At 63.5% G+C, this 15,576-nt stretch overlaps 2 protein-coding genes across 2 annotated transcripts; both read left to right on the top strand.

The window, feature by feature from the left end:
- The first annotated feature begins 665 nt into the window (after positions 1 to 665).
- HMX3 (H6 family homeobox 3) lies at positions 666 to 3,856 on the top strand. Its single transcript, XM_051837325.2, has 2 exons — positions 666 to 1,282; positions 1,836 to 3,856. The coding sequence occupies exons 1-2, from the start codon at positions 871 to 873 to the stop codon at positions 2,516 to 2,518; spliced, it is 1,095 nt and encodes a 364-aa protein (XP_051693285.2). The 5' UTR covers positions 666 to 870; the 3' UTR covers positions 2,519 to 3,856.
- Positions 3,857 to 6,659: 2,803 nt separating this feature from the next.
- HMX2 (H6 family homeobox 2) lies at positions 6,660 to 14,198 on the top strand. The gene is made up of 3 exons (XM_002722595.5): positions 6,660 to 6,786; positions 12,100 to 12,368; positions 13,209 to 14,198. Exons 2-3 carry the CDS (start codon positions 12,101 to 12,103, stop codon positions 13,760 to 13,762), a joined length of 822 nt encoding a protein of 273 aa, XP_002722641.2. The 5' UTR covers positions 6,660 to 6,786; position 12,100; the 3' UTR covers positions 13,763 to 14,198.
- The last annotated feature ends 1,378 nt before the right edge of the window (positions 14,199 to 15,576 follow it).

Below are 15,576 nucleotides of genomic sequence, written 5' to 3'. Positions count from 1 at the left end.
CGTGGGGGCGGCGGGGCCCTGCCGAGCCCCTGGGGGCGGGGGAGCGGCAGCTGCGAGAGGGAATAACCCTGGGGTGACCCGCGCGGGCCTGGCCCGCCCCTCCCCCCTCCCGCAGGCCCGGCGGCGGGAAGCGGGTCCCCGAGCCACAGTGGGGAGAGGGAGGCGTGGGCTCCGGACTCTCGGCTGCCGGTGCGCGCGGGCCGGGGGCGCAGCCGGCTCCGGGTCCCTCGCTCGCCTCCTGCGCTCGCAGGAGCGCTCCGAGTGCCTCTTTAGCGGGAGCCAATATCCTTTTGTGCTAATAGGCTTGTCCTCATTTGCTGCCTAATTGGACTATATAAAGCCAATAACAGCCGGGCTCTTATAGCCCGAAGCCAAAGCGCCAAAATCCGAGGGAAAGCGAGGAGGGGGCGGTGGCGGAGGCGGCTGCGGGGCCGGGGCTCGGCTGCGCCTTCGGCTGCCTAATCCCATTTGCCATTGTACGCGCCCAATCGCCGTATACTCCCCGCATTTAACTTGGATGACATTTTGATTTCATCATTAGCATCCGGCGCCGGACTGACGCAGCCCCAAGCCGGGGACTGCTCTTGCTGCCTCCTCCCCGGGAGCTGCAGCCGCCGCCGAGCCGCCTCGCTCCCCGGGTGCCGCGGCCGGGCCGCTCCCCGCCCTCCCGCACCCCTCCCCCATGCGAGCCCGCCCCGGCCGGGTCCTCACCCCGCCCTCGCGCCGCTGGATTTGCGCCCGGGGCGGCCCCCGACTTTGCGCCCCGTAGTTGAGTTCCGTTTATGGTCTGATTTCCGGCCGCCCGCCCGCGCACCCGGCCGCCCGCCTGTCCCGCTCCCTCCCTCCCCGGGACCCGGAGGAGAGGGGACCATGCCGGAGCCCGGGCCGGACGCCCCCGGCACCGCCAGCGCGCAGCCCCCTCCGCCGCCGCCGCCGCCCCCGCCTCCTGCGCCCAAGGAGTCCCCGTTCTCCATCAAGAACCTGCTCAACGGAGACCACCACCGGCCGCCCCCTAAGCCGCAGCCGCCCCCACGGACGCTCTTCGCGCCGGCCTCGGCCGCCGCTGCTGCAGCCGCCGCCGCCGCCGCTGCCGCCGCGGCCAAGGGGGCCCTGGAGGGCGCGGCGGGCTTCGCGCTCTCGCAGGTGGGCGACCTGGCTTTCCCCCGCTTTGAGATCCCGGCGCAGCGATTTACCGTGCCCGCGCACTACCTGGAGCGGTCCCCGGCCTGGTGGTACCCCTACACCCTGACCCCCGCCGGCGGCCACCTCCCGCGACCTGAAGGTACCGACCTCTCTTTGAACTTTGGGTGTCTCCCTCCCCCGCGCGCCGGTCGCATCCCCGCCCTGCACTGCTTCCCACCGCAGCCCTGGGACCCCCCCTCCCACGCCCCCCAAGTCCCTCTCCACTTCCCCCGCCCCTGGTCTGCGTCTCCGGCCCGCGGGGCTCGGCTGCGCCGCCCGGGAATCCAATCCCACTTGGTGAGAAAAGAAGTGGAGCTGGAGCCGGGGGCTCAGCGCTTCCCGCGAAAAGTGGTTTTGCGCTAGAAGAGGGAGGCCTGGGGCGGCGGGGGCTGAAGACGCGGCCTGGGAGGAGGGGGTGACCTGGGTGGGCTCGAGCCGAAGGCAGATCTTGCCGCGCGCCCCTGGAGGGAAGCGGCCGCGTCGCCGGCGTCTGCGGGAGCAGGGGCCCCGGGGCGCGGCGCAGCTCGGCGGGCGCAGCCGGCGGATAGGAAGCCCGCGGGAGTGGTGCGGCCTCGCGGCTGGCGCGGGGCTTCGCTCAACTCCGTGTCTGTGCGTGTGCGTGTGTGTGCGCGTCCGTCTGTCTGTCTCCCCAGCCTCGGACAAGGCCCTCCTGCGAGACTCCTCCCCCGCCTCGGGCACCGACCGCGACTCCCCCGAGCCGCTGCTCAAGGCGGACCCCGACCACAAGGAGCTGGACTCCAAGAGCCCGGACGAGATCATTCTGGAGGAAAGCGACTCGGAGGAGGGCAAGAAGGAGGGCGAGGCGGCGCCGGGCGCGGCCGGGGCGAGCGCGGCGGCGGCGGCGGCGGCGGCGGGGACGCCGGGCGCCGAGGACTGGAAGAAGGGCGCCGAGAGCCCGGAGAAGAAGCCCGCGTGCCGCAAGAAGAAGACGCGCACCGTGTTCTCGCGCAGCCAGGTCTTCCAGCTGGAGTCCACCTTCGACATGAAGCGCTACCTGAGCAGCTCGGAGCGCGCCGGCCTGGCCGCGTCGCTGCACCTCACCGAGACGCAGGTCAAGATCTGGTTCCAGAACCGCCGCAACAAGTGGAAGCGGCAGCTGGCGGCCGAGCTGGAGGCGGCCAACCTGAGCCACGCCGCGGCGCAGCGCATCGTGCGGGTGCCCATCCTCTACCACGAGAACTCCGCGGCCGAGGGCGCGGCGGCCGCGGCCGCAGGGGCCCCGGTGCCGGCCAGCCAGCCGCTGCTCACCTTCCCGCACCCAGTCTACTACTCGCACCCGGTGGTCTCGTCCGTGCCGCTGCTCCGGCCGGTCTGAAGCCCGACAGGGGAGGGGGAGGGAGCGCCCGGCCCCCTTCCCGGACCCCGGAGGAGACTGGGCCGGGCCGAGGGCGCCGAGACGTCCAGCGGCCTTCGGGAACCGGGGCTTCGACGCGGCCCGCTGCCCCGGCCTCCCCTCCCCCAATCGGTAGCGTTTTGTAAGTATTTGCAACGCATTTCCGTGCAATTCGTCCCCAATGGATTTGAGGCGCTTCCCCCTCTTACTTTTGATTTCGGGTTCTACTGAGAGAAAGCAGGAGAAAGACAGCATTCCCGGGCGGGTCACAGATTTCGGCTGAAAGCTCTGTACGGTGTGCAGCCCCCCCCCCCAAGTTTGCACTGTGCTGTGGCGTTTTGGTCATATTTTTATAGAAGGAAAATAAGTGCGAAACTCAGATCCCTCTGGCTTATTCATTTTTCCGTACCACTGTTTGCAGAATCCAACGGGAGAAAGCATCGGTAGGGTACCATGTTTGTATCCGCGTTTCTGGGTGTGGTTCTTCCTCTGCTCCCCTACCCCAAGCCAAGTAACCCCTCACTGGGACCCCACCTCCAGAGGCTTTCTCTCTAGGACCTCCCCCGCAGCTGACCCCTGCATCCGACTGGCTTTGGGGCCAGAAGATTTCTATTAAGTATTTAAAGGGAAAGACAAGACTGCCAAACATCAGAACCCAACCCTCCCAACAGGTCCACGCAGGGTTTGATCTGAGTGGTCTTATTTATGAGCAGCATTTATTTGGGGGGATTTCACTTCCTCTGAATTATTGTTGATATTACTGTCATGACTTGGCTCCCTGTTTTGAAAGGATGATTTCAATATTTAAAAAAAAAAAGAACCCGTCATCCGCTCCCCTTGCCTTTTTTTTTTTTCTTTCTGTAACTGTGGTCCCTAGATCTGTGCAATATTGAACAAATTTCCTGAAACCCTGCGCCTCTCTCCATGGAGGGACGCTCATCTTCTCACCGCTTAGTCGCCATCATTCGTTTAGAAAGAGAAGACGAAGCAGGGGGCGGGGGAGGAAGAGGAGGAGGACAGATGCGGTGCTCTGAGGAGTAAGTTAGGCATACTGGAGCGCTTTAAGTGACGGACAATCAATTTAGGAGAATTTTAACTTATTTGATAAATGTACAGATTTCTTGTAAAGTTTGCCCTGCACTGGCAGGGCTCCCGGCTTTGCCACCCTCTCTGTTTCCTTCTGTCTGCTAGGCTACACCTGTTGTTCTGAGAGTTTGTTAACCTTCATCTCTGCCCGGGTTCAGACCCTTTTTAAAAGAGAGAGAAAACCTCACAAAATATTGTTACACTTAATGTTGTCGTGAAATTGAATTAATTAAAAAAAAAAAGCGAAGCCTTTCGTGTTGGCGGAGTGTGTCACTTCGGGCGCTTGTCCCCGGAGCAGGTGTCTCCGGAACGCCTTCCCGGCACGCGCTCCGGCGGCCTCTGCTCAGGCTGAGTCCCATCCCCGGCGGCCTCCGCTGTAATCCGGGAGAAGGCCGAGACAGAGGCCGCTTTGTGCGCCAACGGGGCGCCGTCTCCATAGTGGCTCCCGCAGCGTGGAAGCGCCCGCCCAAAGAGGGAAGGGGTGAGGACCCATGCTCCATCCTGAGAAAGTGAGCAGCGCGAAGCTACAGCCACGAGCGTGCAGACAGCTGGTGTTTCTAAACGGAGGGCTGCGGCCGCCGCTGGGTTACCGATCCACCGTTCCTTCCAGAGCCCAGCACTGCTAGACGGGCATCTCTGAACACTAGTCCGCAGGCCAAGAGCCTGCGGTCGTTCCAGTAGCGCCTGGGGAGGTGGAGGGGACCGAGTGAGCTTATAGTTGCGGGCCTATAGCTAAACCAGGCTGGAAGATACTGGACCGCGAGAGGGCAGCCCTGGGGAACCCAACCCAGCCCCAGGACCGGGACCATGGCTCCCACTTCCAGGTCAGGGTGCTCCCTACCCGGCTTCGAGAGCTGCGGCTCCGCGGGGGCGGTGCGGGCGGGGGGCTGTCCTGTTGCGCCCAGCGCCTGGCAACAGAGGCCGTCTGGCTGGAGTAGCGTCAACAGACAGGACCTTGTACCTTTCTAGCCAGACTCTTCTCTGTCCACCGGCCCCCAACACCTCCAGAGCGGCCACGCTCGGCCTCCCACCACTGTCCGGGCCCAGGAAGTGCCGCACGTGCTGCCGGTCGCGGGCCCGCCCAGCTCTCGGTGAGCAGCCTGCCGAGGCACGGCGTGCCAAGACGGCCTGGAACCGCAGGTCTGCCCCGCAAAGGCAGGTGCTTGAACGGTGCCCCTCGCCAGCCTGGTGTGGCCGCCTGCTGCAAGCTGGGGTGTACCCGCGAACCCCGGTTGAGTACGTGTGGAGCTGAGGAGCCCCAGGGGGCGATGAGGCTAGGGGGACTTGGGCGCGACCACTGGGGAGCGCCTGCACGCGCTTGCTTTTCCTTGCCCGCTGCTTTGCCGGGCTCCTCGAACTCAATCCCGACACGATTAATTCTATGGTGGCCGAAATATCAGTATCGTTTTCTGTTGATGGAAACTGCCTCCAAATAAACCAGCATGCATATCTATGGCAAAATTTTACTCTGGACCCCAGTGAGGACAGACTTCTCTTTATTTCCCTCTGGTTTGGAATAAAAAAAAATGAGGGCATGAGTCGTAAGTGAAAAAATAAACAGGAATTCGGGGTCAAAATATGTTGTGCCTTGTGTTACCTGCAAACAGAGTGATGCCTTTTACTGTTGGCAATACTAACTGTGGGACACGCCAATAACAGCTCATTAAAAATAATGTTGCAACAGCAAACACGGCCTTAGATTTTACAGCCAGCACGCGATGCAATCAAATGCCAAGAAAATACTTCTTTATTTGTTTAGATTCTGGAAAGCGGTTCTTGACTGACCCAGTCTTTACCAAGTCGAGAAATAACTGGTTCTCCATCAACATAGCTTAGCCTGTGTTCTGCTCCCTGCGGCTTCTTTCCCTCTGGTTGGGGAGCCCGGCTGCCCTCCCCAGAGTCCCCCCCACGCCCCTCCCACAGGCACTGGGGGAGGGGAGTGGTGCTGGCTGGCAGCACTGGGAGGCCGGAAGCAGGGCTGGTGGGAAAGGTCCACTTCCCTCGCGACAGGTGGGGGTCATGGTATTTCCCGGTGCAGGAGGAGTGGAGCCAGTGTGCAGGGAGGTGGAGCAGACAACTTGCTCCACTCAGGGAGCATCCTAGGTGTGACTGCAGGCTTTTTGGAAGCCTGGTGTCAGGAGGGGGCAAGGAACCACTTGACGAGACTGTCGCATCCTGAGAGCTGGCTGGGGGCATCTTCATCCTTCACCCAGGATGCCCCTTCCTGCTGCCTCTGCAGGAACCACTCACCAGACGTAGAGGGAGGATGTCGCATGGAATTCTTCCTGGACATTCCATGGGGGAAGCCAGAGCAGCCCGTGTCCTCTATCCAAGGACACTGATCCGGCCGACACCCCTGGGGGGAGCCCAACGATGTCTCTGCCTGGTCTAACTTCAGATCTTCCCCCATCTGTACCCCCAATTAATCTTGAAGTTAGAGCAAGTGATGTGGGCCTCCCCCAAACAGCCACACGTGCAAACAGCACACAGGATACATTCACACTGGACAGAAGCATCACACTCAGACACCCACTCTGGACCGGACACCTGCGGCACCCTCTTCACGGGGCTCCTGGCAGCCCAGCCACATATGTGCTTAGCATCACACTGTGGCGAAGGCGATCCTGGACAGCCAGTTTTCCAACGGTGGGCCCAGGCTAAGGCACCGGGAAGAATCTCGGGAAGGATTTGGCTGCGAGCAGGGTGGCGCTCCCACTTCTGCCGCCGGAAGCTGAATTTCATCCTCCGGCAGGGGTGTCTCGAGTTGGAGCCCCCCCCACCTCGCCACCGCGGACCCTCGAACTCCTACCGCCAGGACTTCACTCCCAGCCGAAGTCCCCGCAGTGCCCGGCTCCGCGGCTCTGAGCGCCTCCCGGCCCTGGGAGAGTGCGGAGCCAGCGTGCGAACTGTTTCTGTTGGCAACACAGATGTATTTCTTTTATTTGGTAGTAAATAGAGCAGATGTGTGTACATCAAACAACAGCAAGACAGATATAAACTGCCCCCTGCCACTGGCGCTCATTCGGAGCCGGGACGCCCCTCGGCAGGCTCCCGGCGCGCCAGAGCCCGAGGCCAAGCCGGGTGAGCCCCAGGGCGCGCGCCTCTCCTCGCTGGCGAGGCTGAAGGTAGAGCCGAGGGAAGGAGGCGGAGGCGGAGGCGGAAAGGTCGGTGGGATTCGCTTTCTCTTCCGCGACTGCGTCAGCTAGAGCCCGGGCAATGGGAGGAGGGGGTCTGAGCCCTGGGGCCCGAAGGGCTGCGCCGCCAGCTACCTTCAAGCGCTTTGAAGAGGCCTCGCGATACGGGGGTGATGAGCACGCACCCCTGCTTCCGCCCCTCTGCGAGCGTGGAGCAGCTGCACTCCACTCGAGAGGGCGACCGTGGGGCCGGAGCCTTTGCCGGTCGCAACACTGGCCGCCTCCAGGACACCATTGTGCCCTACCTCTCCGGATCTTCGAGTCCTGGGGTTCAGGGACCCAGCCCGGGGACCTCTCTGTTAATGCTCCAAATTTAGCCGTTAGGAAAAAGACCCCTCTACTGGGCCTCGAGCCTCAAGAAATCACTGTTTGGGGTCCAAAGTGCAACCAGGCAGACCTTGGGGACAACGTTCGTCCTAGCACGTACACGTGGCCCCCCTAGAGCCCTGGGCGCGACTCCTCCTCTCCGCTGCCCGCCCACTCGCAGCCCGCCACCTCGCCCCGCCTGCAGGTCCTCCCCGGCTTTCGGGTGCCGGGGTCCCTAGCGCCTGGACGTGCGCGCCTGGAAATGTGCACGCCAGTGTGTGCGCGCATGCGCCCATCTGGGTGTGCAGTATGCTTGATGTTGACCTTTTGACCCTCAGTGGGGGCGTCGAGGGGTGAAGAGATGAAAGGGCCGCGGAGACGACTGGGCCGAGTGTAGTTCTTGGCACTGCCGGGCGCCTCTATGATAGGGATTCTGGGTTGAGATTTGGGCTGCTTGTACCCCGGCGGTTCCCTCCTGCACAAGTATGCCGAAGGCGTCGGGGGTGCGGAGAGCTGCGGCGCCCAGAGGGCAACCCTGCCCTAGAGCCTCGCCGAGGAGTCCGCCCCACGTTTCCACCTGCGGGACGCAGACCGCCTGAGCGTCGGCAGGTGTGGGAGCTGAAGGCTGCAGAGTTCTGAGCCGGGCGCTCTGCTCGCAGTCGCACGGATCCCTCGCTTGGCAGCTGCGCCTCCGGGATGGACTGCCGGAAGTCTGTGTAGCTGGGGTTCCGAAAGGATCCCTTCGCGTTTCTGAGAGGAAGAGCCGGGCAGCCAGAGCGAGAGCGCGCTCTCGCACCCATCGCTGAGGCTGGAGCAGCAAGGTGGAGTCACCTGGCCGGCTTCACCCCCGCGCCGATGTCTTCAAGAAATATAAAGAATCCCCTTCTCCCCTGAGCGCCTTCTCCGCCCTCGCCCCCCTTGGTGATGGAGTGCACGCATCAGATTTTCATCAAAGTTCTATTAAGTGAAACATAGGTTGCAGGGCACCCTTTGATTGAAACAGTTTAAATTTTAATTGTGTTTTTAATTTGACATATAGTTGCAGAAAGGAATGACACTGCGTCGCCAAGGGGCGGTCGATTTTCTTAATTTCTCCCAGAGGAATTGATGAGTCTATCAGGCCACTAGATTGGAAACCCATTAAAGCTCTCTGGTTAGGCTGTTAATTGGAACTTGATGGATGGGGGGGGGGGGTGTCGGGACTCGGCTATGCTGATCCAATCTTCATGACTTTCTGTTTTCCAATAAATTACACAATTCATTCCCAGCCACAGATTACATAAATTGTACACCTCTGGGGCGCTCTCTTTCAAATAGGGAGCCCTTTTCCCCAAAAGCCCATTGCGAGATGTCATTTGCACCAACGAAGGAACAGCAGAGACTCTTGAATGAAAATCGAAACATAATCAACGTTTATACTTAGAAAATTTATTGAGATCATTTTCTCTGGTATTTCCTTATTTTAAAGTTCGGACGCGCCATATATCATAATCCACTCGCGTTAGGTGTGGGGGGGCAGGCTGTGTTTAATATTTATCGAAGCTTGATTCCAAGATCAAACTTGTTTATGACTTCATCTGTCATTTGGAGGAAGCCTTCTTCCACGGGCATCCGGCTCAGCCGGCCTATTTCCCAACCGCCGCCGAGCACCCGGGATCAATTTTTATTAGGCGCTTCGGCAAGTTTGCTCGGGGCCGCTTCACTGGTGAGCAGTGGCGTCTTGGGACCTAAACTTTAAGCGCTCCTTCACAAAGTTTATCTTTCCTGGACCCCCGTTAAGCCTCGTTCCTAGGGGGCCGGGTCGAGGGGTGGCGATGCCAGGCAGGGGAGGGGTAGCCTTCCCGGGTGTGGCCGTTCAGCAGACAGGGTAGGGGGTGGGCAGCTTGAGGAGGGGCGTAGGTCGCCAGATTGTCGCTCTGCGGGACTGAGCGTGGCGGGGTCTATGCGGGTTCCTGGAAGTAGAGGTTCCCGGGAGTCAGCTTTGCAGCTGGGCCCAGGAGAGGGCGTCTGGCCTCTGCGCACTTAGCGAAGTCTCTGGGACCCCCACATGTGTCCGAAGAGGGTGGAGAGGGAAGGTCTTAGCGCCCCCCCCTCCCTCCCCCCCCCCGCCCGGTATTGTCCCCACCGTCGGTGCTCCAGCCGTCGGAGCCCCTGCAGGGGACCCAGGAGAGCCGCATCCCGTCGGCCGAAAAGCTGGTCCCTGCCCCCGCCCTGCGCCCGCCGCCGCCACCTGCCTGGCTCAGGGCGGGGTGTGCGTGACGCGGAGGGAATGTGAGCGCGTAAGCGTTAGTGCAGGTGCGTGCGGGCAGCTAGGAGAGCGCACAACCGGAGATCTGGAGGTGTGGGCGAGGAGGCGGCGCCTCGGTGTAGACCGGACCCCCATGGGGGAGGGAGACAGGGGTGGCGGAATACGAGGCCACAGGGCGCCTGCTGACTCCCCACGCTGCCTCTGCGGAGAGGCTGGAAGGGTCACAGTTTCCTGGCTTGGACTTCTCTGGCTCGGAGGTCCGGCAGCCGCCGCGGACGCCTCAGGCTCCACGCGCACGCCATCGCTTGCCGTCCCGGGATACCGCGGGCCCTTTGAATCCCTCCCCCTGCACCTGTCCCTCAAGTTCCCAAGGGCGTGGGACTGGCGGAGGAACAACCTTGAGCACCAATCTTGCGTTCTCTGCCAGGGCCGCCCACATTTTTTCGCCTCGTGCCTGGGTTACCTCTCCTGTTCATGGCGGGGGGAGATATAAAGTGAAGAAAGACGGGGGCTTCCAGCACGTTCCCGCACCCAGTATTAATTAGCATCTCAGGAAGTTCCACCCCTTGACCCGGACTGTCTTCTTCCCCGGCTGGGTGCCCGCGAGAGGCCGCGGTTTGTTGGCGCGGGCGTCGGACACGGCTTTTCCAGAGCCTCCGCCCGCACCTCCAGCCGCGCGGGAGCGCGCCGGCCCCGCTGCGCCAAGGCCCGGGAGCCCGCGCCGCGGCCGCGGGGAGCAAGACGCACAAATTGTATTTCAGCGCCGGGTCCTTCCGGGTTAATGAGCTGACACCATGATTAAAGCTGACCATTTGTAATGTGTCTCGACCCCGCCGCCGAGCTCTGAAGAGGTTAATGCGGTGACGGAGGCCGGCACCTGCCCCTCGCCGGCCTCCCGGGCCTCGGCGCACGGCCTCTGGCCCCCGCCCCTCGCCCGGCCCTGCCCCGGCTGCGCCGCCGACTCCTAATCAATTAGCCCATTAAGGAGCCCTTGGAGGAGTTAAGTAGGGGGAGATCTGCGGCAGGGCCGCCGTCGGTAACTCACCGCGGCTAATGATATTATAAGCGCGTTACTCAATACCCCGGGCGCTTCGCGGGCGAGGCAGGAACCGCGCCGTCGCGGGGCCGCAGTGCCAGGATCTTCGCGGCACTGATTCGGGGGTGCCCCCTGCCCACAGGCTGCATTTGGGAGCGCCGCAGAGACAGGGTCCGCCCCAGGGACGGGGTTGGGGTGGCTCAGAGGCGCCTCGCGCCTCGCCTCGCCTTCGTGCCCGTGGGGGTGGTGTAGACGACTGTAGCCCCACACCGTGACTTTTTTGCCTGCGCGCTGGGATGATTCCAAATCAGGAAACAGTTGACCTGGAACTGAAGGGGCCAGAGCCAGGGCTCATAAGACGGCCGTGGGAGCAGAGGAAGGAGCCATGGCTTATTGCGCTCCTCCGGGTGCCTGGCTCCAGCCTGGGCACCTGACCCTCCCAACAGCCTCGGCGACACAGGCATCGCTGCGCCCAATTTCAGGAACGAGGAGACGGGGGCTCATAGGGTCTGTTTCCCGCACAAGGGCACTCTACCCTACTCTAAAACCGCGTCCGGCCACCACTTCTCGCACTCCTCGGGAGCAACGCGCCTCTCGTCTGCAGCAACTCCGGGACCTCTGCTCTTTACTGAAACATGGGGTTCATCTGTGCCTCGGGAGGGCGGCCGGAGGGCGCCCTCCCAGCGCTGCTGGCTTCGCAGCGCTTTCCCCTCCCACGGGAGGCGATGCTCAGAGCCGGAGAAAGGGGAGGCGCTAGGGAACGCGTTTCACCCACGCGCGAGGGCAGAGGCTTGTGCAGGTTCATGCAATGGGTCAATGGCGGTGCTAAGACCTGAGCCAGGGCCTCAAGACCCCAGGTCTAGGGCTTCCGCCTCACTCCGCAAAGACCGTGTAGCCCTGTTGGGCCTGTGTCGGGGCGGGGTCTGTGCCCTGGATGGGCACACCTGGTGTGCGCAGGACGGCAGCCCGCCATACTCCTGGAGAGAGCGCGTTAGTTTGGGGACACGAGCCTGCAAACCGCCCATCCCCACGCGGGGCCGCCGGGCCTGGCAGGATAGAGGGCTGCGCAAAGGGATAGGGGCGGGGAGCAGCCCGTGGAAGACCCTCGGAGGCGCGAGGACTCCTCGCCTGGCGAGGCGTCGGGTGGCTCCTGCCCGGAGCCCAGCACTGCCCTGACCCCTGGAGACGGCCGGGGGTCGAGCTGCAGCAGAGGCCAGGGACCCGGGCTGGAATCTGAGCTTCTTTCGGCCCCGGCCGCCCCCCGGCTGGGCAGCGGGTGCCCGCTGGGCTTTCCGCGCGCTCGGGGGGCGCACGGGCGCCGCACGCCGGGCCGGGCCTTTTTGAAATTTTCCGGGGCCGCTCGGCGGCGCTGCGATTGGCCGCGCTCTGGTAACCTCTATGCAAATGAGGCCGCGCCGCCTCCGCGCTGCCCGAGACCCGCGGAGCCGGCTGGCGAGTAAGGGGCATTCGCACCCGGGCTGGGCGGGCGCACCCAGAGCCGGGCGGGCAGGGACCCCCGCCAAACATCCGGTGCCCGCGTGCCCCCCGCGCGGAGGGGACGCCTCGCCGGCCTTGACGCCCCCTCCTCCTGGCTTCCCTACCCCGCCCCTCCCCGCCGCCTCTCTGCACCACCTTCCACCCGCATCGTGTCTAAAGGGAGTTCTTGGTTTCCTCCGATTTCTTATGAACCCAGGATGGGCAGCAAGGAAGATGCGGGCAAGGGGTGTCCGGCGGCCGGTGGCGTCTCCAGCTTCACCATCCAGTCCATCCTGGGCGGGGGCCCTTCGCAGACGCCGCGGGAGCCGGCTGGCTGGCCGGCCCGGAAGCGCAGCCTGTCAGTGTCCTCGGAGGAGGAGGAGCCGGACGACGGCTGGAAGGCGCCGGCCTGCTTCTGCCCAGACCCGCACGGCCCCAAGGAGCCGGGCCCCAAGCACCACCCCCCCATCCCTTTTCCTTGCCTGGGTAAGGACTGCACGTCGCCGGCCGGCCGCGAGTACGCGCGAGGAGCGGGAGGCAGCACGCCCCGCCAAGACTTCCGCGCGCGGCCCCCTCGGGTCAGAGCTGCGGCCGCTGGGGGTTCCGGGCCCAGGAGAGGGGGCGCGCGCGCGCCGTGGGGTCAGCTGGCCCCCAGGCTCTGGGGAGGAAGTGGGGAGCACAGGCCCCGTGCGCCGCGGGCGAGTTGGGGAAGGCTGGATTGGAGGGAGGCTGGATCGCAGCGGGCCGGGCACCCCGTCGGCCCAACTCGCGGCTCTGCCCTCGTTCCCTTTGCGCATCCGATGCTTCCTTTGCAGACACGAGGTGTGCAGCTCGGGTCTGGGCGTTCTCTCTCTTTCTCTCTCTCTCTCTCTCTCTGTCCCTCTAATGAGCACTCTGCGGTGACCGTGACAACTGTGCGGTTCAGAGCCTTCTCTTTACCTCCGAGAAGGAGAACTCCACGTTAGCCCTTCGCGTGATTTCCAAACAAACGGCCTGTGAAATGAGGCCGCCCTATGAGCCTCGAGAACCGGCCGCTCGGTGGTTCCAGGGCGCAGTCGCTTTTGGAAATGATGCTCGCGTCCCCCTCCCGACCTCCTCCCCCTCTTGCCATAGAGGTGTGCGCACGGAGACCCCAGACTCTCAGTCACTCAGTTCTCCCGTAGCTTTTTATTTTTTTAAAGGTCAGGGGTTGGAGCTTCAGGTGCTCGCAAGAGGGAGGGGAGGATGGGGGTCCCTAAGCCAGGACCGAGCCTGCGGACGGCTGCCATCCCCCTGGTCTCCAGGGCGCCCCAAGTCCATGCCTTGCTTTCTGTTCTCGCTCCCCAGGTACCCCGAAGGGCAACGGAGGCGCGGGGCCGGCGGGCTCGGAGCGCACGCCTTTCCTCTCTCCGTCGCCCCCGGACTTTAAGGAGGAGAAAGAGAGGCTGTTGCCCGCGGGCTCGCCCTCCCCCGGGCCCGAGCGGCCGCGGGACGGCGGCGGCGAGCGGCAGGCGGGCGCGGCCAAGAAGAAGACGCGCACCGTGTTCTCGCGCAGCCAGGTGTACCAGCTGGAGTCCACCTTCGACATGAAGCGCTACCTGAGCAGCTCGGAGCGCGCCTGCCTCGCCTCCAGTCTGCAGCTCACCGAGACGCAGGTCAAGACTTGGTTCCAGAACCGCCGCAACAAGTGGAAGCGGCAGCTCTCGGCCGAGCTGGAGGCGGCCAACATGGCGCACGCGTCGGCGCAGACTCTGGTGGGCATGCCGCTCGTGTTCCGGGACAGCTCGCTGCTGCGCGTGCCGGTGCCGCGCTCGCTCGCCTTCCCGGCGCCGCTCTACTACCCGGGCGGTGGCCTCTCGGCCCTGCCGCTCTACAACCTGTACAACAAGCTGGACTACTGACCCGGCTCGAGCTGCCACAGACGTGAAGAAATACACCATGTGTATTCGTTAGCTCTTATTTATGGCCTCCGTCCTGCTTTTTTGTTTTCATCCTTTCGGGTATTTATCGGCGTCCCGCGAGCCGGATCGCCTGCTTGCTACCCAGCCCAAACCAATGCGCTTTGAAAGCCCACCTCGGAGGGGGATGCCCTCGGGTGGGCGGTGGTGGCGGTGGGAAAGGGGGTCTTGGCCAAGTCGGAACGCCGGCAGCACCCGGTGCCCACCTCCCCGCCCCCGTAGGCACACCTGTACATATGCACCTGCACGCGCGCTCCGCCGCGCCAGTCCCTCGGGGCTTCGGACAACTCTCTAACCGCCTCTCATCCTGAGGATGGGTAGGGGCGAAAGGGGTAAGAGTCCAGATCTGTAAATATTTTTAAAGAGGAAAAAAAATAAAACGTTTTAAACATCGTTGTTAACTTCGGAAGGGCTTTTTGCCCGGCACGCTGCCACGCGCAAAGTTTTCTCCCCGTTCCGTGGAAAGCCTTGCGGGCTGCTGGCTGGAAACACGTGCGAATGGGGCCGGGGCCAAGGGGTAAAGGTCGGGACCTTGGCGCCGCCCAGGCGGCACGTGGCCGGAGCTTCGTTCCCTTTCCAACCCCTTGTCGGTGCCTCTGAGCCCGGCGCGGGCTGGGGCGCACCCCGGCTGGAGTCAGACAAAAGCGGGGAGGCAGGCCTCGCCGCTGGAGCGGGTGCCTTCCCGGAACGAGCTTGGCCGAAGCAGGGCACCGCCGGACGTGGCGCAGGCTGGGCCGCGCGTCTCCTCTCCGAGCGCGGAGGGCTAGCGGTGGCGCTGCCTGCACCCAGCGAGTCATCCCCCAGGGCTCGCCGCGAACCTTGGCGCCACCGGCTTGCAGCCGCACCGCGCTCCGCAGCTGGTGCCGCGGCCGCGCGTCCCGCCCCAAGCGGGAATGGGCGCCGCAAGGCCGCACTTCGGCCCAGAAGGGTTCCCAGGCCCAAGACCAGGCGAGGCAAGATCTGGAGGCACAGGCGCTTCCGAACCGCACTCACTGGTTTTTGTTAGCGGTTTGCATTGTGCGTGGCTCAATGACCGGGTCACGGGGCAGCGGCCGGCCACTTGCTCCGAATGGATGCGTGGCGCGCGGGGCGGGGAGGGCGCCGCGCGCGGAGAACGGCTGCGGGACAGCAGTGCACGTAGTCTGCGGTCCTTCTGCTTAGGTCGCAGCCACCTGTTTCTCGGGAAACATCGGAAAGGCGAGCCTGGGCTTGTAGGAGGCTGCTGGTTTGGCACGGGGCGGGCGTGGGGGGGGGGGTGGCGAGCGGAGTCTGTGCGAGGGAGCCGGAGACCCCAGAGGGCCGCAGCACCCAGGCCGGCCCCCACCCTCCAGAGGGGAAACATGGGAAGGAGAGACTTCTCCTGGAGAGAGATCGAAATCACTACGTTTTCTGAAAATCCCAACCGAGTATCTGCAGACCGAGCGACATGCAGTGTTAGTGGGAAGTGCTTGGCCCAAAAGCCCCAATCTGATATTGTCCAGTGTAAGATTTTTTTTCCCTCCTTGTATTCGACTTCATAAAGATCACGATCTATTCCAAGGTGACGTCAGAAGGAAGTTAGTGAGAGCTAACTGCCGACACTAGGTTGGTTCAGCTGCATTTATTTCATTTCAGCGAGTTCACGCCAATATTGACTGAGCCCTGGAACCCGGGAGAGCCGAGGCTAACCACTGGGCAGTGGGAGGGAAGCCGGCAGCGGCGCTGGGCCTGTTTGCTTCCGATTTATTATGGGCACTACTTTATTTCAATGGTCTCTC

This window comes from Oryctolagus cuniculus, chromosome 15 (genome assembly GCF_964237555.1).
Source record: "Oryctolagus cuniculus chromosome 15, mOryCun1.1, whole genome shotgun sequence".
Taxonomy (NCBI): Eukaryota; Metazoa; Chordata; class Mammalia; order Lagomorpha; family Leporidae; genus Oryctolagus; species Oryctolagus cuniculus.
This window is presented reverse-complemented; position numbering and strand designations above follow the sequence as displayed.

What these genes read in the sequence shown, in the direction of transcription:
- HMX3 (XM_051837325.2), top strand. Translation starts at nt 871, where the DNA reads ATGCCGGAGCCCGGGCCGGACGCCCCCGGCACCGCCAGCGCGCAGCCC. An exon ending in CCACCTCCCGCGACCTGAAG is followed by an intron (nt 1,283 to 1,835) that starts GTACCGACCTCT and finishes CTGTCTCCCCAG; the next exon opens with CCTCGGACAAGGCCCTCCTG.
- HMX2 (XM_002722595.5), top strand. Translation starts at nt 12,101, where the DNA reads ATGGGCAGCAAGGAAGATGCGGGCAAGGGGTGTCCGGCGGCCGGTGGC. An exon ending in CATCCCTTTTCCTTGCCTGG is followed by an intron (nt 12,369 to 13,208) that starts GTAAGGACTGCA and finishes CTCGCTCCCCAG; the next exon opens with GTACCCCGAAGGGCAACGGA.